A 22,228-nucleotide genomic window follows, 5' to 3' on the forward strand; every position below is an offset into this window, starting at 1 on the left:
TCCACCATATAATTGCAACAATTTGAACAGCTTTTATCTTGTTACCTTGTCATATGTCCTTTCAGGATTTACAAAACTTAATTACAAATCCTTAAACTTATTCCCATGATTTCTTCACTATTTGTCTTATAGTGAAATTGAAAATCTTAACAATTGCTATTTGGCTTGAACTGAACTTCTTGTTCTTCAAATTTTTCTTTTACAATTTTTCTTAACCTGTTCTCAAATATACTTGTATAAATTTTTTCTGGAATACTTAGTGGAGAAATTACTCTGCCATTACTATATTCAGTTTTATCATCATTATTGAATTCCTAATATGTACCAGTATCATAATATCCTAGAACTCCCTCAGTACTACATTTAAATGTTACATCAATACCAACATCTTTCGAGTCCCCATCGATATTTCTGTCTTCTAAGGCACTTCACTACATCAATAAATCTATATTCTAGTCTTCCTCTTGGTCTTTTTCCTGCCATCCTAGCAAGAAACACTTGTTTTGCTTACCATTCCTCTCCCATTCTGTTTAAGTGACCATACCACCTGAGATCAATTCTGGTAACACATCCTTGAATGCTGACATCAAACTCTGAGAAAGATATGATAGATACGATAGGAGAGTGAACAGATGGCATCAAACTTTATGCCATCTGTTCAGTTTTCTAATCTTTCTCAGAATTCTCATGTCTGTAGTTTCTGGTGTTTGATTAAGAGTTTTATTTCTAACTCGGCTCTCAGATCCTTAAGTTAAAATTGATTTGAACACTGTCTTATATATGGCTAGTTTACTGCTTTGACAAATTTCTTTATTATTCTACATATATTTATTCAGTTGACTTCCTGGCATATCGGCTTTGCTTATTCTGTTGTTTATTTCCATATTGCAAGGAAGGTAGTGGGAAACTGCCTGGTTTCCTGGACCACCTAGACCCAAAATAAATAAATTTCCATATTTATTATATCTCTATTTATTCAAATATATTTATTATATATTTAGTCAAATATATTTATTATATATTTGAATCCACAGATATCTCTGTGGAGTGAAAAGACTCATCGTAGGAGACCCACCCAGACTAACCATTATTCACACAACACCCAGTATGCCTCTCCTTAAACTTATTCACCTTTGAGGCACTCACACTTACCTCTGGAAATCCATTCTACTCATTCACCACTTTACAAGCAAAGAACTTAGGCCACACACCTTTACTATCAATGCTTTTACACAATGTTCAGGCATTATCCCTTGTTCTACCCCTAATCCTCATCTACTGAAAAATTTATTTTATGTCAATATTATAGACTCTGTTTAATAACTTATTAGTTTCTGTCATATCCCCTCTCCTTTGCCTGTCAACTGAACTCTGCATTCGACACACCTTCAGTTTATCTACATAAGTAGCATTCCACAGACCTGTCACCAACTTTACCACTCATCTCTGAATCCTCTCCACCACTATCTCTAATCCTTTGAGCTATTTTGCCATCTTTTGCAATATGTCCTCTGAACTTCAAATTTCTATCCACCATCACCCGAGATCCTTAGCCTCATCAATTTCCTGTAATCCAGTACCATTAGTATGATACAAAATATGTAATCGTTTCATCTAAAAGTGTATTGCCTTACATTTTGCAACATTAAATTGATAACCATTGTCCTGTGCCCATACTGCCAATTTATTTAAATCACACAACAAAATGTACGTTTTGTTGATACTTGTCTGTTATTTTCTTAGAATTTAGAACTAACACACTGGACATAACACAGATTGCATCCAGAATGTTAATATTGTGTTTTCCATTTTTCCGGAATACAGTTGGTCCTATTCTGAATAGGGTCACATGTAGTGGAGAAAGCAACATTCAAACCATAATGCTACTGCTTTCATGTTTAATATGAGATGATTCATTCTTAGCAGCTGCTATACCAATGTATCTGATTTGAAAAGCACATCATGATTTGTCACTCCATACCACAGTTCTCCAATGTTATCCTAACCATTCTCACCTGCTTTGCTCTACACATCAAACCCAAGCATTGTTTGGAATGATGTTTAGTTTGTACAGCAGCCATTCCTGTAAATATTTTGTCGAGTTCTGGCACAAAGCTTTACAGCTACCGATGCACTGTATGGGAGGAATATGCACAGTTTTTTTAGTATTCATCAATGCTTTCCTTTAATGTTACTTTTTGTAATCATATGCTCATTATTTCTTAAGTTTTTCACCAATTGATAACCCATTTCATGTTTTTATTATCAATTTTGATTTTCTTCTTCATCATGGATAATCCAGGATCTTAATTCTAAATTTTGCTGTCCGTTAGTGGCTTCACTTCATTTAAGTAAAATGGAGGTTATTTATATCCCTTAAAGATGGGAGGGGGAGATATTTAAGGGAGATATTCAAGCTGTATAACTGGGATGGGCTTCAATAGTAATACAATCAGGAATACATATTAATACATGAAATAGAAAAAGCTATCAAAAATGGGAAATGCAAAAAGGCAGCTGGAGTACATGACATTAGACCAAAAATGCTCAAATATGGAGATATAAGAGTTTTACAGTGGCTTCACTGCATGATTCAGATGGTCTGGACAGATGGATGAATTCTGGATGATTGGGGTAAAGCTCTCATAGTGCCCATCTTCTCCTTTTCATCCATTTTCTGTCCACTGCTGGACAAAGGCATTTCTTTACTGAGTGCTCCTGGTGAGATTTATTCAAGTATACTTGAGAAACAGCAGAGAAATTGTGGAAGGAAAGCTTGGTAATGAAGAAGATGGATTCAGGCCAAATAGTGGTTGTCAGGTTCAGATTTTCACTTAAAGACAAATAGTTGAGAAATCATGGGAATATAACTTGTCTATAAGTTCTCTATTTAGAAGTAGTTGATGTTTTCAATGTTTCTACCTATTTTCATTGTCTTTTTGTTGCTGATTTTCATACCAAACTTATGACAGTAGTTATTCAGTTTAGTTAGGGAATCCTGCAGACTTGTACTGGATTTATTGTAAAATTTTATATAAAACTTTTATACCACAATATTTTGGCATTTCTGTTTAAATACCATCTACTCTACCCACCTTTCTCTATTTCAAGTTTTTGATTGCTTTTTCTACTTCAATCATTGATATATATTCTTGATTGTATTCCTGTTGAGTATTTTCTGCCACCGTGCTTGTTTCATTTAGCAATCTTTCAAAGTAATCACTCAAGGCATCAAGAGTCCTGCAATTAACTGCAATTATTGCAGTATTAATCCAATATTAACTGCAATTATTGCAGTTAATATTGGATACTCTAATGGTGCTGCAGTTACATGAACCCTTTTGACCATTGGTTGTCTGTGATTTAGAGTGACTGACGACCTTGTTTACTGGTTACTGTAAATCCCAGTATTTTCAGTATTTTACATAATGATGGTCATTTAGCCTGTATCCTTTGCCTTTATGCTTGTGTCATGATGTGTGTTATTGCTATACATCATTTATGAAAATGCTTGTTTGTATAATTTTTGTAACATTCATTATATATTATTGTTCATTATATTCATTATATATTATTATATATTATGTTTAATTCTTCCTTCCTTTTTCTCAGCACTTTATTTTAGATTAATGAAATTTCATTTCATTTCATTATATACGGCTTTTTTTGATGAATCCATAACTCCATAAACAATAAAAGTGGGCACCAGGAATAACAGAAAACTAAGGAGTGTCGTGTATATGCACAGTTTTCTGACATTTGAATTGCCTTTTGTGCATTCAGTGGATTCTATAATGAAAGATTATACATGATTGAATGGCTATATTTGAGGAAAGCAGGGTATGTGAGTCAAATTCACTTTTTCAATAGTTTAAAAACTAATTCTCTTAACTTTCTTAGCAAACAGTATTGGCTGAGACTCCAGCTTATTGGACCGTTTAAATCTGTCATGGATGCTGGCTAATTTCTTCAGAGGCTGTGGAAGAGATATAAGGAGACAGGTGAAGAGAAGATGCATGAAGAGTATAAGACACAGGCCAGAAGAGTGACTAGTATGGTAAGGAAGACGAAACTGAAATATGAGAGGAGATTAGCCCTAAGATTCAAAGAAAATCCTAGGGAATTTTTTAGATATGTGGCCAATAGGAGGAGAAATGACTGTGGAAGAATGATATTATGGGATAAAAATGGGAATAGAGTGACTGATGCAGAGGACATAGTAGAATTGTTCAATGAACACTTTATTGGAGTATTTCATCCTGGAGGAGTCGGTTTTAATGCTAGAGGGATAGGACAGGTTCGAGGTTTAGAGGTACAGGAGGAGAGTGTGTTTCGAATACTGAGTACTCTGGATGTCAGTAAAGCTGTGGGACTGGATGGTATTTCACCAAGAGTTTTGAGAGAATGTGCTAGGGAACTGACAGTGCTTTTGACCTGGCTTTTCAATGAAAGTCTGGCTTCGGCAAAAGTGCCCAGGGAATGGAAGGAAAGTGAGATAGTGCCATTGCATAAGGGTGGTAGCAGACAGGAAGTGTCTAATTATAGGCCAGTTTGTGTAATCAGTAGTTAGTAAGATCTTGGAGAAAGTAGTGAAAGACCGTATACAGCATTGGGCAGATGAGGGTAATGTTATCTGTGAGAGTCAGCATGGATTTGTGAAGGGGCGCTCTTGTTTTAGCAATATGCTAGCCTTTTATGATAAAGTTACAAGAGCATTAGATGAGGGAAAGGCATATACTGCCATTTTCTTAGACTTAATGAAGGCATTTGACAGGGTGCCACATGATAAGCTGATATTTAAGTTGCAGCAGATGGGTCTGGATGTCAGATTGGTCAACTGGATTCAGGATTGGCTGTCTGATAGGTGTCAGAGAGTTGTGTATGGTGGAGCAGTTTCAAGGAGGCAGAGGGTTACAAGTGGGGTCCCACAGAGCTCAGTACTGGGACCTATATTGTTTAACCTTTATATCAATGACATTGTCAGTGGATTGCAAGGGGATATTCAGTTGTTTGCAGATGATGCGAAGCTGGGAAGGATTATTAGTAATAGTGAAGATGTAGTAGCCCTACAAGAGGATTTGAATAAGCTAGATAGATGGGCAAATGAATGTGAGTATCGGTTTAATGCAGCAAAATGTAAGGTCTTGAGGTTTGGGAAACATCGATGGGACACTGCATACTCTATGGGAGGAGTTAATACTGGAGGAAGTAGGGGAGACAAAAGATTTGGGATTGATGATTGATAGAAACCTGAAATTTAGGGGACATATTGCAAAGGTGGTGAAGGTAACACAGAGGATTGCTACAATAATGAGAAGGACACTGACCTGCAGAGATAAAACAGTTATCATTCCGTTGTATAAGACCCTGATCAGACCACACTTGGACTGTTGTTCTCAGATTTGGTCCCCAGGATTTGAAGGGGATAAATTAACTGTGGAAAGGGTACAAAGGCAGATAACAAAGATGGTTTCAGGACTGTACAATGATAGTTATGAGGATCGGCTGAGGGAATGTGGACTGCAGAGTTTGGTGGATAGAAGAAGGAGAGGTGATATGATTGAGACTTTTAAACTGTTGAGAGGTGATTACAGGGTTGACACTGGGGAGTTCTTTCTCTTGGTTGAACAGCAGAAAGGAGTGATGACAAGAGACCATCGAAGTCATGAAAGGAAACTGTGAGCAAGAGGATGAGGAGTTGTTTCTTTGCATGGAGGGTGGTTGAACCTTGGAATGCATTGCCTGAGAGAGTGGTTGGAGTGAGAGCGGTCAATGGGTTCAAGGAGTGGTATGATAAACTTTGTGTTTCCTAAAAACAACCTCCCACGATGAGTCTTTTGACTCCATGGAGGCCTGGATAATAATAATAATAGATAAATTTCCATTTCTCTTCTGCAATCACATATTGTCTAGTACTGCACTAGATTTCATAAATTGTAGTCTTGAATTCCTGCTATCAAGGATTTCCACAGAACCATGTGTTCCATTAGTATTCACTTTTTGTGTTACTGCTTTCTGACCGTGATAAAACTGAACTAGGCATGCAGATTCTGTTGCATATGGACAGATTGCTTCTCTCTCTCCCCACAGTCAATTGTCTAATATTTTGTTTTTCAGTTTCATAACAGCAAGCCAAGCATCAGGACAGAGCACTGTTATACTATGAAATGTCAGAAGGAATTGATTTCCCACAAGCAATAAGGGCAGAATGTATAACATTGAAAAGTCATTTAAAAATGCACATATTTCTAGACATTATTTCCAAGATCAACAGTAGTTGCAACTCACACTATGATGAGTTTGTACAGTCAGTCATATAGCTGTTCACACATCTCTTGTGTCTTTATCTGGTGTGAAATTAAAGTATGAATCACTGAAATGCTAAGCTAAATGAGCATAGGTAGAATCAGTTTTTACATTAGTTGAGTCCTCCTTTCTCTACCGGTGGGCATGTGGGCTATCATGCATTATGTATACATACTTTATTAGTAGTATCCTGTAAATATTGTATTATTAAGTTGGCTGTTAATCACCTGTAGAGATTACTTATAGTTTTGTCATAATACTAAGTTGATACTTTGTGTTAAATGTAATTCATTCATATGCTAATTAAATTTTTGTTATTTACTTTTCAGTATCATTTTTGCTTCACTTTTTCTTTCTGCACTTGCTTGTCATTTTAAGTAGTACTAGTTATAGCCATTCCATACTCAAGCACCAGACATGCTGAAAGCTCATTGACTCCAGTAGCTTATGACATTTCCAAAGCTTGCCATAACTTGCATTATGTCACTGGTTTAGGTATCATAAATGTAAATGATATTTTCTTATTGCTTCTGAAAAGGCAAAAATAGCTGCTTTGTAATTGTTTATAAATTGCAATAATAGGACATCTGGTACTCATGGTGATTGTGGTGGTACATAATTCATAAGGTATTACAGTGCCATCAGTGTAAGAAATTTTAGTTTTTAGTGCAAACGTTAATTTATCTTGGTTAGAAAATAGGATCATTTTTTTCCAAATGCTGTCAGGCACTATTTACTCTTTCGGATCGCATGCTTGGCTTTATGTTGTAATGGCAATAGCATGTAATTTTCTAGAAGAAGAGTAATTGGAAGGGGGAGGGGATAAACTCCTGCATTCTGGATCATTTTATTAATATGGGAGATTGAGGGCCATAGAATTAACTGAGAGGAGTATGAGAGATTATGAAAATAAGCTCTTAGTGTATGCATGCATTCATGCACACACAAGGGATGTAGGTTTCTTTACTCTATTGTAAAAATTTAAGGGAATCTTTTATAATAACGAATTTTGATTCTGTTTTTTGAAATAGGTGAAACATACAAATTTGAGTGGACACTATTATCACATCCCAAAGGTGATGAAACCGGAACAATGCAAGATCAAAATACTGATACATTAAAATTATCAAAAGTAAGTAGCTTATGTTTATTCAACTTTAACTACATCTTCACAAGAATAATGATATGGAACATATATTCTAGCATATTTTTTTTTTTTTTTTTATGATATTAAAATGTGCTTTATCTATTTTCCATTTCATGTTAGGCTCAGTGACCTGTCAAGCAAAATAAAACTTTGCCTTTTAGAAATTGGCTTATGAGATGTCAGTTAATTCTGTTTGTCAGTCAATGCAATCAATACAGATGCTTGCTGTATCTGTAAATTGTGCATGCTCTTCTGGCTAGTTTGCCTGTTCTGCAGGATGAAAAATGAGTTTCTAGAAAGAAAAATCCTGTCTCTTCCCTATGAGACTGGCTAACTCATCTTTAGTTGAAAAGCCCTGATAAATGGTTCTCTGCATCCTAGATGGTATTCAAACCCAGGTCTTTCTTTCCCACTAAAGAGCATCATTGATACTGAATAAGCTATGGAGATGCATGTTGTGATTATACATGTTGGTTGGAAATCTGCAATATTCTTACATTTTATGATAATGTGACGAGTGTATTGGATAAGGGAGATTCATATACAGTGATTTTCTTGGACTTTGCAAAGGCATTTGATAGTTTACCATATGACAGGTTGGTATATAAGCTGAAGAAGATGGTATTAGATAGCAGATTAGGTAGATAGATTGAAGATTGGCTTTCTCAAAAATACCAGCAAGTTGTGTATGGTGGTGCAGAAAAGGAAGGTGACCAGCAGCATGCCTCAGGATTCTGTTCTTGAGCCCTACTTATATATCATATGGACTGACTGGGATATTTAAATGTTTACTGATGATGCAAAATTAGGTAGAGTTATTAGAAGTATTGCAGGAAGATTTGAATAGACCTTTAAGCTTGGGCAGATCAGTGGGGTCATAGTTAGAATATTAATATATGCAAGGTGTTATACTTTGGAGTACAGAGATATAAGACTTCATACTGTACTTCAGGAAGTGGATGAGATTCAGGATCTTGGAGTGATGGCAGACAATGGGCTGAAGTTCTGAGGGCAAATTGCAAGTGTTGCAAAGACTGCACATTATATGCTGGCCTGGTTGGCCAAATGGTTAGCATATCCACTCTCCAGCCAAAAGGCTGTGGGTTCTAATCCCACTATGGGTATGGATGTTTGTGATTGTCTGTGAAAAATACTAGTGGTGGTGGTTGGTGGTAGATGGCATTGGTGTAGTTGCGGTTCATTGTAGTTGGTTTATTAAGTGGTGGAGACGGAGAGCTGTAGAGTAGGTGCCCTCCCTCGATGAGTCCTTGGACTTCCTGGAGGTGTCACTTAATAATAATAATAATAATATTGCTACTACGATAAAAAAAAATACAATGACATGTAGGGATAAGGCGATGGTGGTGCCTCTATATAGGGCACTGGTCAAACCACACATGGATATTGTGCTCAGATTTGGTCACCTAATATTCATTGTGATATAGAAACACTGGATAGGGTCCAAAGACGAATAACCAAACTGATATCAGGACTCTGGAGTGTTGGTTATGAAGCGCATTTGAGAGAAAGTGGATTACAGAGGTTGGTGGTGAAGAGGAGATATGATAGAGACAAGTTAGTTAAGGGATTCTATCAGATTAATACAGAAGGAATTATAAAAATAGTGGATGTTAAGATGGGAAGAACAAAAGGCAACCATCAAAGTTGTATAAAGAGATGTGATGAAGAAGGCTGTGAGGAGTAGATTTTTTGCATGGTGTAATATCATAAATTTTATTTTACCATGTGAAATAAAATGTGTCCTGATTTCTGTTTTCTTATTGTTTGATTTTTTTTTTCTTTCTGTGTTTTATTTAAATATTAATAACATATTTCATATTAAATTTATATTTTTGTTTTTACTTTATTATATCTAGTAAGGGCATGTATTTTTGTGAAACTTTTGTTTCAGTTTAGTGTGTGTAGGTTCTGATGTAAGATGCATTTATTATTATTATTATATGGGCACCTCCATGGAGTCCGAAGACTCATTGTGGGAGACCCAATCTATCCACACAATCTATCATACTTTTCCTTGAACTTATTAACAGACAAAGCACTCACAACTGACTCTGGCAACCCATTCCACTCATTCACAACTCTCCAAGCAAAAAACAATTAGTCCTCACACCCCTATTAACCATATCTCTATTCAACTTCCAGGGATGACCCCTTGTTCTGGTTCCTCTAGCCAAGTGCTGAAATATTTCCTCTGTATCTATCCTATATAATCCTTTAAGCAACTTAAAGGTTTCTATCATATCCCCTTTTTTTCTCCTGTCAACTAACTTCTGCAATCAACACACCTTCAATCTATCCTAATAGGGAACATTCCACTCACCATCGTGGTCACTCGCCTCTGAATCCTCTCCACCGTTTCCTCATCCCCAAAGAAACCCAGGGGACCAGACTTGAGCACAGTAATCTAGATGTTGCTGTGGAGTATCAAGCCCTTATAAAGAGGAATGACAGCTCCTTATCTTTACTTCTTAATATTTTCTTTAATAGTCAAGTGATCTTATGGGCTATCTTAGCAACCGTAGCAATATGTCATCTAATTCTCTAGCTTCATCTATTTCCTGAAGTGCAGTGCCACCAATGTGATACATGACTTGTAATCTCTTTATCCCAAAATACATAACTTTACATTTCTCGACATTAAACTGATATCCATTAACTTTTGCTCATACCGACCGGCAGCCTATTTAAATTGTCCTGCATGCTCGCCACGTCCCCTTGATTAACTATTTCTCTACCTCATTTTGCATTATCAGCAAACAGCTCAACATTTCCTTTCAGGTTATTTCCCATATCATCATCATCATCATCATCAAATTCCTGCCATGTACCCTCAAGGGGTGTACAGGATATGATAGTACTACATGAAAAATTTACATCATTACTACAATTTTCCTCCAAATCAGTCTGTTACTTGTCAAGACTTCAACATTATAAGATCTTATATTTCTATCTTCTAAGGCACTTTGTACCGTATCAATACACCTATGTCTTGGTCTTCCTCTGGGTGGTTTTTCTGCCAACCTGGCAGAGAACACTTGTTTTGCTAATCTTTCCTTGCCCATTCTGTTTAAGTGACCATATCACCTGAGATTAGCTCTGCTAACGCATTCCTGGATGTTGACAATGTCAAGTTCTTTCCTAATATCCTCATTTTTAATATGATATTGCCATTGATGCCATTTGTTCGTGCCCCCTAATCTTTCTCAGGACTCTCATATCTGCGGTCTCTAGTCTTTGGTCAAGCATTTTACTTCTGACCCAGCTCTCAGATCCATAAGTTAAAACTGGTTTGAACACTGTCTTGTATACAGCTAATTTAGTGTTCCGACTAATTTCTCTCTTATTCCATATGAATTTATTCAATTGACTTCCTACCATACCAGCTTTGTTGATTCTGTTGTCTATTTCTATATTTAATTTACCATCTTCACTAAAAATCGTGCCTAAGCAGCTGAAATGTTTTACTTGTTCCACAGATTCTCTGTTCACAATATAGTTGACATTTTCACTGATTCTGCCTATTTTCATTGTCTTTGTCTTTTTATTGCTCACCTTCATACCATATCTATTACAACAGTTATTCAATTTAGTCAGTGAATCGTGCAGACTTGTAGCGTATTTATTTAGAAGTATAACATTGTCCGCATAAAGCAAAGAGCTGACATTAACATCTCCAATTTTGATATCATGTTTAATACCACTTTTTTTCATAATATGATCCATATAAATAATGAATAACAGAGGGGATAATGTACATCCTTGTCTCACACCGGAATTAACATTAAACCATCTTCCTGTACTTCCTTCCATTCTAACTGCTGACTTACAACTCAAATAAAGACTAAGTATTGCTTGATATAATGCCCCTTTGACACCATATAACTGTAGCACATTGAATAGCTTCTCTCTTGGCACCTTGTCATATGCCTTTTCCAAATCGACAAAACTTAAATACAGATCTTTGTTATATTCCCATGATTTCTCCACTATTTATCGTCAAGTGAAGATCTGATCCCTACAGCCTCTGTTTGGCCTGAATCCAGCTTGTTCTTCACCAAGCTTTTCTTTCACAATTCTTCTCAACCGTTTCTCAAGTATACTTGCATATATCTTACCAGGAACATTCAGTAGGGAAATACCTCTGTAATTTTCACATTCAGTTTTATTTCTCTTTTTATATATGGGTACTATGAGAGCTCTACTCCAATCATTGGGAATTCGTCCCTCTGTCCAGGCATTCTGAACTATGCAGTGCAGCCACTGTAAGACTTTTATACCACCATACTTCAGCATTTCTGGTCGAATATCATCTACTCCTGCTGCCTTTCCACATTTCAAGCCTTTGATGGCTTTTTCCACTTCAAGTATGGATATGTATTCCTGACTGCATGCCTGGTCAGTGTTTTTTACCACTGTGCTGTCATCATTGCTTGTTTCATTTAGTAGTTTTTCAAAGTAATTACTTCATACTTCAAGGATATCTTTTTCTCTCGTTTTCATATCACCTTTATCATCTCTAACTCCTTTCACAGCACTCTTTCCTTCATTCCTAAGCTTCAACAACCACCAGAATATTTTGCCACTTTCTTGATATTTATTTTGTATGTTCTTGCCAAAGTCCTCCCATGACGTTTGTTTAGCTAGTTTTACACACTGTTTAGCTTTCTAACATTTGTCTCTGTATTCTCTAAGAGCACAAGCTGACTTATTTGCCAGGAACTTTTGATATGCTTTCTTCTTTTCCTTCACTGCCTCTTTAACTTCCTGTGTCCACCATGGAGTTCTGATTTTTTTATCCTTGCAGTCAACCTCACCACATGCCTCTCTGGATGAATCAATCAGGGCTTTCTTCAAGGCTTGCCACTGAATCTCCAAGGTTTGATTCCCGTTCTCAAACTCTTTCATTTTTTCTTCAATAATCTTTGTGTATTTTAGTCTACAGTTCACATCTGAGAGCTGCTCAACTTTTATTCGCTTTAAAACTTTCTTACATGTTATTCTTTTCAATATGAAATTTTCAATTTTATCCTGCTCAAGACTAAATAGTGATCACTTCCAATTTCAAATCCTCTGTACACTCTGGTGTTCTGCACCAGGGAGAAAACATCATTATCAACAATAACATCGTCAATGAGACTTTTCTTATTCCTTGCCTCTTCTCTCCATGTGAATTTGTGCACATTTTTATGTTGGAACATGGTGTTAGTAATAACCAGTCCATGTTCTGAGCAGAAATCCAACAGATATTTGCCATTATTATTAGCTTTGCTCTTTTCTCCAAATTTTCCCAAAATATTTTTGTATGTCTGACAATCACTTCCTACTCTGCTATTTAGATCCCCAACACGGACCAACTTTTCCTTTTTCATTGTGTCAGTTGCTTTTTCTAAAAGCCTCAAAAAATTCCACCACTTCTACCTTAGCAGAACCTTCTGTGGGACCATAGGCACAAATAAGTCTCATTGTCCAGTTCCCCATTCTGATATTTGTCCACATCACTCTACTTGAGACTGCCTGCCATTCAAGAAGATTAGCCTCGTATTTAGTGTTGAATACTATGGCCACTCCTTCTTTTCCTTGATTGTCATTTCCTGAATATAATATTTTGTATTTGTTGCTCAGAAAGAACTCACCAGTTTTTGTCTTTTTTTTGTTTCAGTCACCCCTATTATGTCGATCTGGTACTTATCTAATTCCTCAGCTAGCTCCATTTCTTTGCCTTTCAGTCTTCTTATGTTGATAGTACCGATCTTTAACTCTGGTGATGTGAGCTGGGGTGTGTTTTCAGATTTCTTATATCATTTATGTACAAATTAAACAGCAATGGTCCCAGCACTGAATCTTGCGCCACACCACTAGTCACCTGTTTTTGAATTGTTCTGCCTCTCCATATACCACTTTTTGATATCTGTCCAGCAGCCACCCTCTTATCCACTTAACCAGTGTCATATCCATCCCCATTTGTTCTAATTTGTGTAACTGTGTTTCATGTGGTATTCTGTTAAATGCCTTTGTAAAATCCAGCAGAATTATTGTGTAGCCATTTCCTTTATCCAACTCAGCTGTTACTCTATTATAAAATGTTAGTAAATTACTAACTTTTTATAGTGTATGAGGGTCAAAGCCATTTTGACCCTCATACACTATAAAATTGAATTCTCTTTTTTACCAATTTTTCTAGTACTTGTACCACCATGCCTGAGATACTGATTGGTCTATAATTTGCTGCTGTAGTCTTAGAACCTCCCTTATGCAAAGGAATTATTTTCCCCTCTTTCCACTCCCATGGAATTCTACCAGAGCTATTATAGATTGCATCAAGAGTTTGATAAACATTGGCCTAGTGATGCCCAGATATTTCAGGAATCTGTTGTAGCTTAGCAGTTTGTGGTTGAAGTAGACAATGAGTTAAACATAAAAACTTATTGTTTTAATACTGACCATATTTAAATATGTACAAATATCTTACATTCTTTGCCTACAAGTCTAGCAAACTGTCTAGCTTTTTCAAGGCATTGAAGAAAAGCATAAAAATACTAGTCAATGCAAATTGAAAGGAACATAAAAACGTTGTAAACAATCTAGTAGCTAAGGTTACACATTCACGTGACAGAGACTGAGATGACTTATTGTTCTTATTCATTATCACGCATGCGTGTTTGTTGTAAATGCATAATGTGATTACTGGCTAGCTGTAGTTCAGATGGATTTAGAGAGAGGATCAGGTTTTTCACGAACTATTCAGAATAGTAACCTGATTTCTGTTGAGGTTTCTGCCAGTTTTTAACACTACTGTGGCTTCCTTGAATAAACGATATCTGTAGTCCTCATCCAAATATGGCATGGAGCTGTTTTGCCACTCTATCGCATGGTTAGACGTACAGAAATGATGTGCTAAGCCAGAAGAAATACTTCTGTTGTGGTTTAAATCACCAACATGTTCTTTTTGTCTGATCTCTAAACTCCGTGAAGTTTGTCCGATGTAGTCATTAGAAATGCAGTTGGCTGTTGTTTTCTCTTCCAGAGTGAACACTGGAGTTGATGATTGATAGAAACTTGAAATTTATGTGACATATTGCAAAGGTGGTGAAGGTAACAGAGGATTGCTGCAATAGTGAGAAGGACACTGACCTGCAGAGATAAGAGTTATTATTCTGTTGTATAAGACCTGACTCTGATCAGACCACACTTAGACTATTGTTCTCAGATTTGGTCCCCAGGATTTGAAGGGGATAAATTAACTGTGGAAAGGGTACAAAGGCAGATAACAAAGATGGCTTCAGGACCATACAATTTTGGTTATGAGGATCAGCTGAGGGAATGTGGACTGCAGAGTTTGGTGGATAGAAGAAGGAGAGGTGATATGATTGAGACTTTTAAACTGCTGAGAGGTGGTTACAGGGTTGACACTGGGAAGTTCTTTCGCTTGGTTGAACAGCAGGAAGGAGTGATGACAAGGGGGCCATCCCTGGAAGTTACGAACGGAAACTGTGAGCAAGAGGGTGAGGAGTGGTTTCTTTGCATGGAGGGTGGTTGGACCATGGAATGCATTGTCTTATAGAATGGTGAGAGCAAGAATGGTCAATGTGTTTAAGGAGTGGTGTGATAGACTTTGTGTTTCCTAGGTGGGACCCCCTGCAATGAGTCTTTTGACTCCATAGAGACCTGAATAATCATAATAATAATTATCTTAGGGGCAATTCTATTGAGGACGAGCCTTTCTATGAGCTTATAACAGGCGTTAAGCAGGGCGATTGGTCGGAAATTTTCTGGTTGGTTGTTGGTTTTTCTTGGTTTTAAGATGGGGATAATTTTTGTCCTCTTAAACTCTTTTGGAAGTCTACCAGTCTGGAAGATGTCAGAGAAAAAAATAAACCAACCACTGTCGAGCTTCTTGGCCTGTCTTCAACAGGAAATCAGGTGAATTCCATCGAAACCTGGAGCCTTACCTGGTTTCATATATCTATTTATATATTAGTATTTATCAGTCTGTGTGATATAAAGGAAAAAATTCATTTTGTCAGTGATATATGATGATTTATTATTGTTTATTTCTCATCATTTTTATACACATTTTCAGTTCTAACACTTCATGCTGTAAGTATGTCTTACATGTCATAGCATGTTTTGGATTATTGTTTTCATAGAAGTCAAAACAATTTCTTACTAATCCAATAATGGCTTTATTCCCTACAGGGAGTAAGTGAGCCTGCATATGTAAGTGATTTTTTTCTCTTGGAAACTTGGTTTTTTCATCCTGTAAATTCAAGAAAATTAACCATAGAACCCACACCATCTCAGATACTAATATACTGCATTAGAGTTAAGGATCATGAGATGGCAGCACTTGTCTATCTGCCTTTCTTTATACTGGATGCCATTTATAATTAGTGATAGTCATGGCCATGCTATTTCTGATTGGCTACCAATGGAGATTGAACTGCCCCTTCAGTCTCTAAAAGTTAGACAGGGCTAAAATAGTCTTACCTACAATTTCTTCTTTGCCATTATAAAATGCTTGAAAGTAAGAATATTTCAAATCATAAACACTCATAATCATAAACATAAAGTAAAACACATGAATTGCTTTAATAAGTAAGTTTGAGTGATGAAACAGTCAGTTGGACATACGATGTATACATGGAGAAGTCATATGATGCAATGGCATCACAAAAGACAGTCGAAACATATTTTGGTTATGTTTTTACAGAAAGAGAGATTGGTGAGAACTAGAATATTAGGATAGGTTTTAACTGGTGACATTCAGCTGTTTGCAGATGATGCAAAATTGGGAGAGCAATGCAAAGTCAAGCAGATGTTAAGGCCTCAGGAGTATTTGAATAGATTGCATGAATGGACAAGTAGGTAGAACTGTCAGTTCAATGTTGCAAAGAGTATGATTTTGAAATTTGGTAAGTAGCAATAGGATGCAACACTTTAAACAACAACGTAAAAGAGGTAGAGAAGATGAGAGATCTGGGAGTGGTGGTGGACAAGGATCTGAAATTTGGGGGGCCACATTGCACAAGTTGTGAAGATGTCATATTGGATAATGGCAATGATGCAGAGGACCTTGACATGCAGAAATAAATAGGTTATGATGCCATTTTATAAGGCCTTGATCAAGCCTCATATTGTGCACAGATTTGGTTACTGGGTTTCATGGTGACGAGTATATGTGAGAAAGGGTCCAGAGAAGATTTGCAAAGGTAGTAATTGGTCTTTGGAATGTGGAATACAAGGACAGATTGAGAGAATGTAAACTGCAAAGTCTTGTGAATAGGAGGAAGTGGGGTGGGTGATATGGTTGAGACATATAAGTTAATCTGGGGTTGTTATCAGTAGAGATTTTTCATAGAATGCAAAAGGGGGGGGGCAGAACAAGTAGCCATTCCTTAAAACTGTATAAGGAGGTTATGAGCAGAGGAGTGAGGAGAAGGTTCTTTACACGAAGAGCGGCTGTGACTGGAGTGTATTGTCTGAGCATAGTGTGAATGTAGACACATTGATTCAGTTTACAGCATGGTTGGATGATCTTTGTGTGTGATAGTGTGTACCTTCCACGATGAGTCTCTGACTCCATGGGGATCATATGTTAATAATAATAATTTAGAAAAATAAAAAAAAAATTCGGATACTTACTTCTTTCAGCTTTTTAAGTTTTAATATCCACTATTAATGGTTCGAATTCTTCATATTCCATCTTTGGGAATAATATGCTAGTTTACCACTGTTCGCTATGCATCTGTTTTAGGTTACCTTGTCCCAATTAGTTGGTTACTTTGAGGTATGACTGAGTACTTTCTGAAGATAAAATGATGCATGCATATACCATCACCTTATTAGTATTGCATTATGACAAAATCAGTGATAATCTACAAGAGGCATTTGTTATGACCAACACACTCCATTCGGCGTGATAAAGAAGACAATAAATAACAAAAATTATTTGACATAACTCATGAAATAGAATTAGTAGTACATAAATAAAGCTCTCGTTTTCTGATTTCTTTATTCATCAGTTAAAAATTCTCACTCATCACTGATGAGCTGACAAGCATTTTTTTCAAGTTCCTGTATTTTTTTATCAAAATAAACTGGCTGAAAATTCAGTTAGCTAAATAATATACTGGCTTTAAGTCCTTGTTCCTTAATATGAGATGTCTTTTCAACTAATAATGTATTAGCTCATGTTTTAAGGAGATGGGTCAGTTTTTCACTCAGAAATTTTCTTTCCATTGCTCAGACACGAAAAGCAGAGAAAGTCGCAATTTATAGGCATAATATGCTTACCTCATAGTCTTTTCTGATTTGGTCCTACTTATTTCCAAAATTAACGAGTATATTTAGTGGATTGTCTTGGATTTTTTTTGGGGGGGGGGACAAGAATATGTCAGAGAGTAAATATTATAAATTTTATATGCATATATTTTTATTTATTTTATTTTTATCTTATGCCTTTTAGTTAAGAGCTGGCGTCTACACCTTTAAAGTTTCTGTGAAAGATAATGAAGCATCTGGAGAAGCAAAAGTCAATGTTACTGTTCTTCCACGTAAGTATGAATATTTGAAACGCATACAAGTTGGTCAGATTTGAGGTTTGAATCATAAGATGAAAAAAAAAAAAAAAACATCCAAACTCCTTCAGGGAGAAGTATTATGGTATTCTGATTATCTTCTTCTGATTTTCATCTTCTGATTATCACAAAACGCAACATTGAGATTTTATCTATGCCACAAGAAACCACCATTACTCTTTTCTTTTCTTTTTTTTTTCCCTTTATGTCAGTCTCTTCATAACGAGTGATTACAAGTATAGATTTCTGAAAGCAGTAAGAGTCAGACTAAACACTGGCAACACATTCACCACGCTACATATAAAACAATCTTATCTTCTTTCCTTTGCCTACCACCCTCCTCATATTTTGCTTTTTTCCTGCTCTCTACCTTAGGGATAATCCCTGCTATAATTCCTTGCAAATTTAAATGTTTATCTTACCACTTCTTCTCTGCCTATCCACACACTTTTTAACTTATTTCTCTTAATCATACCTCATAATAACATTACAGAAATCTCTTATTACCTTAGTTATTTCTGAATCCTCTAGGTTTCTCATCATTATATAAACTTCATGTCAACTATATCTTTTCCAAATTCTGAAGTTGGCCTATAATACAATTTCCCTGTTTCCTTTTAGAACACAGGTCCACTAAGGCCCAGAGCATTTAGTGTAATAATTTTCTTCATGCAAATGTAACAGTGTATCCTTGGATGGCCTAATAGCTTTTATTAAAGCAATTAAACATGCTTTTTCAGTATTTTTTTGACTGGCTTCAGAATTAGATAAGTCTAACAAGTGTTTTTCACTGAGGCAAAATAAATTAGACTTGACAAGAAGCATATTCTTGTTTTCATCTTTTCTCTAAGTATGAGCAAAAAGTTTCCACAAGTTGTTTTCACAACTAGACTATATATATAGAGGAAGTTGGTTTTGGATCATATTTCTCCATTATTCCATAATATACTGCACACTTCCTTGAGACATGTTTATTGCTATGCAGTATAGGAAATGTCAGTACCCAGGCTTGACTGAGATCCAGTTAGTTCAAAATACATAGTCCCATGCATAGGTTTCAAAAGACTTAATAAACTTGGATCTAAAAAGATGAATAAATTTGGATCACTCCAGGATAATGGATCTCTGTATTCATCCAATCAGAGGCACTGTAACAAGCACAAATAATGCACAACCACAGGCAGAAACCAATCACTGTGCTGAACCTCAGCAACTGACAAAATCTATCATGTATAGAACTGCAGCTCTGCTTAGCATGGAGAAAGTGTGCTGGAGATAAATTCAAGCCAGTGACAAGGAATCAGCTGTCAGTTTTCCTCAACAGGAGTTCGGGCTCTTCTATTTGTATGGTGCATCCCATATACTAGCATTTTAATGTTAAGCATTTCCTTGATGAAAACCCACTTTATATGTAACACAAGGCAGATTAATATCCTAGTCCCTAGATTACTATTAGTTACCTATGGGAAAGGCCGTTTCTACATTTTGCGGGGGCCCTGTGCGAAATGGAAAAGCTGGGCCCCTGAAAGTTAGTAACATTTATGGAAATTTTAAATGGAAGAATATCTTGTTAATTAATTAATTAAATCAAATATGAAAAATATTTATGCACATAAATAAACAAGTATGCTCTTTAGCGTCAATTTAAGTAACGTGAAAAAATTAGTTAAACAATAAATGTTTTTGTATGTACATGATATATTATTTTATTATGTAAGTTCACATTATCATATAAATATGCCAGAACAATGATTTATTTAATAATATAAAAATATGAAGAAAATATCCATTTTTACTATAAAGAATGAAATATATGTATAACAACTTATAAGATTTAAAAGAAATCTTAATATATTGAATTTTATTTAACCTAATGTGCTTATGAATAAAATCATTTATGACGCTATCAAAATTCAAATTTTTTTGCAATTTCATGCTCTATAGATATTATTGCCAGGGACGACAAATGTTCTCGAGACATAGAAGATCGCAAATAGGTTTTTATTAATTTTAATTTGGAAAATGACCTTTCTGCTGATGCGACCATAACTGAACTGGTCAATAATATTTTAAATGTCGTAGTAATATTTGGATAAATATCCGACAAATTATTTGCAATTATGAATTTTAAAATATTAATGGCTGCATCTTCTGGAACAATATTTCTAAAAATAATTAATTCATTGTAAAATTCAGATTCATCAATATCTGTATTTAATTTTTGATACAGCTGTTTGCAGCAAAATTTTAATTCATTTTCTGTCATTTTTCTTATTAATTTCATATCATAAAGAAATCCAAATGATTTTTGGTGAATTTCATACAATTAAAATCTTTTTTTTTTGACAGATTGTTGTAGAGCAGTATCTAAAATTACAAAAAAGAAATTTATCCAAAAATTATCTTTGTTATCACCTATGTGTGATTCATCAGGCGTTTCATAATCAAAAAATACTTTTCTTCGACGTACTTGACTTTCTTTAAATTTAATTTCTATTTCTAATAGATTTGACAGTTCTTTAGTAATCTCAAAACAGCTATCAAATCCTGATATTCTCTGCTCTTCAAAGTACTGCACTAACATTTTAATATGCTAAGTTGCTACATCTATGGGAATTTTTACATTTTGTAATACTTTACTTACTAAATTAACTTTTGACAAAAGCTCATAACAAATTATAAGGCTTAGTATAAACTCAAATGAATCTATTTGTTCATATATTGAAACCACTTCTACTTTGATAGTATTATCTGATGCAGTTTTAAATAATTCTTTTAGTGCATTTAAAAATTCTGGAATTTGAAAATGTACAGCTCTAACTGATTCTATTCTACATTCCCATCTTGTATCACATAATAGTTTTGGAGTTAATTGCTTAACAAATTTCCTTAATATCTCCCAACGTGAAGTTGAGGCAGCAAATAATGTATATATATTTTTTTTTGTATAACATTAAAAAAAATTATTGCTATAATTGATGATTTTGTGACATCCCCTAAAATCAAATTTAAATTATGACAGGCGCAAGGAGTATAAAATGCCTTTTCATTTTCATTTAAAATGTAAGCACGGACTCCCTTATATACTCCTGTCATATTCGCTCCGTTATCATACCCTTGCCTTCTACAATCTGACAATTTAAGATTTAATTTATTCAAAAGTGATTTTATATTTTCATATATACCTTTAGCAGTAGTGTCATTAGTTGTTAAAAACATCAAAAAGTGTTCACGAATTTCAATATCTGCTTCAAATATATGTAAAAACCCAAAAATTACTGAAATTTGCTCCTGATGATTAACATCAGGAATACAATCGAGAATTATTGAATAGTACTTTGACTATCCTATCATATTTACAATATTTTGTTGAATTTTGGTTCCCACATCAACAATTAATTCATTTTGCACAATGGGTGATAGATACGAATTTTATTTCTTACCTATAATTTTTTTTTCTGAACATCGCATTAAATGATCTTTTAAAAGTGGATCAAATTCTGCAATTAATTCTATGATTCCAAAAAAATTACCATTATGGGCTGTGTACAAGGTATCAAAATTACCTCTAAAAGCTAAATTATGTTTGGATAAATAAAGAATTGCTGCTATTATTTGTCTTAAAACATTCATTCGTTCTGTTCTCTGGAAATATTTTTTTCACTTATATTTATTACTGCTTTTTCTTCAGCTGCTCTTAATTATATGAAATTCTTACAGGAAAAAACTACCAGAATAAGTCATTTAATTTTTTTTGTTATGTATTGTGATAACCTCAAGTGATTTAGATACCTTTCATATTGCATTAACAGACACTCACGTTTGGTTTGTTATTGTATAGTTGTTATAGGTATTTCATTAGCTTATATTTAGCACTGATCCATTAGCACTAATCATGTACCTTTTAATGTAGCTAAACGAAATAATAAGCCACCAGTAGCAGTTATCCAGCCAGCAAATGTGACAGTTAAGTTGCCAAACAAAGACACAGTTTTAGATGGATCATGTGAGTAATCATGCAGTTGTGCTTTATTGTAATTGTTTTCCCTGAAATTAAATATGTCATCTTAGTTTTACATTTATGCTTTGTCAGAACTCTAACATGACTGCCTATAGATAATATATGACTTATATATTAATTTAAACTCGGGGTCTAGCTGGGTCTTTTCTGGGTCTA

At 35.1% G+C, this 22,228-nt stretch overlaps 1 protein-coding gene across 3 annotated transcripts in view; it reads left to right on the forward strand.

Annotated features, from left to right (window-relative positions):
• The window catches only part of LOC150092634 (dyslexia-associated protein KIAA0319-like protein), a 511,769-nt gene that overhangs the window by 190,893 nt on the left and 298,648 nt on the right, over window positions 1-22,228 (forward strand). For all 3 annotated transcript variants that reach the window (XM_090414369.1, XM_090414371.1, XM_090414370.1), the window contains 3 exons: window positions 7,338-7,438; window positions 17,940-18,027; window positions 21,965-22,057. In XM_090414369.1, the coding sequence (XP_090270495.1) occupies window positions 7,338-7,438; window positions 17,940-18,027; window positions 21,965-22,057 (282 nt within the window). The remainder of the gene's footprint in view (window positions 1-7,337; window positions 7,439-17,939; window positions 18,028-21,964; window positions 22,058-22,228) is intronic.

This window comes from Typopeltis vanoorti, chromosome 25 (assembly GCF_054136105.1).
Source record: "Typopeltis vanoorti isolate ZY-2024b chromosome 25, IOZ_Tvanoo_1.0, whole genome shotgun sequence".
NCBI lineage: Eukaryota > Metazoa > Arthropoda > Arachnida > Uropygi > Thelyphonidae > Typopeltis > Typopeltis vanoorti.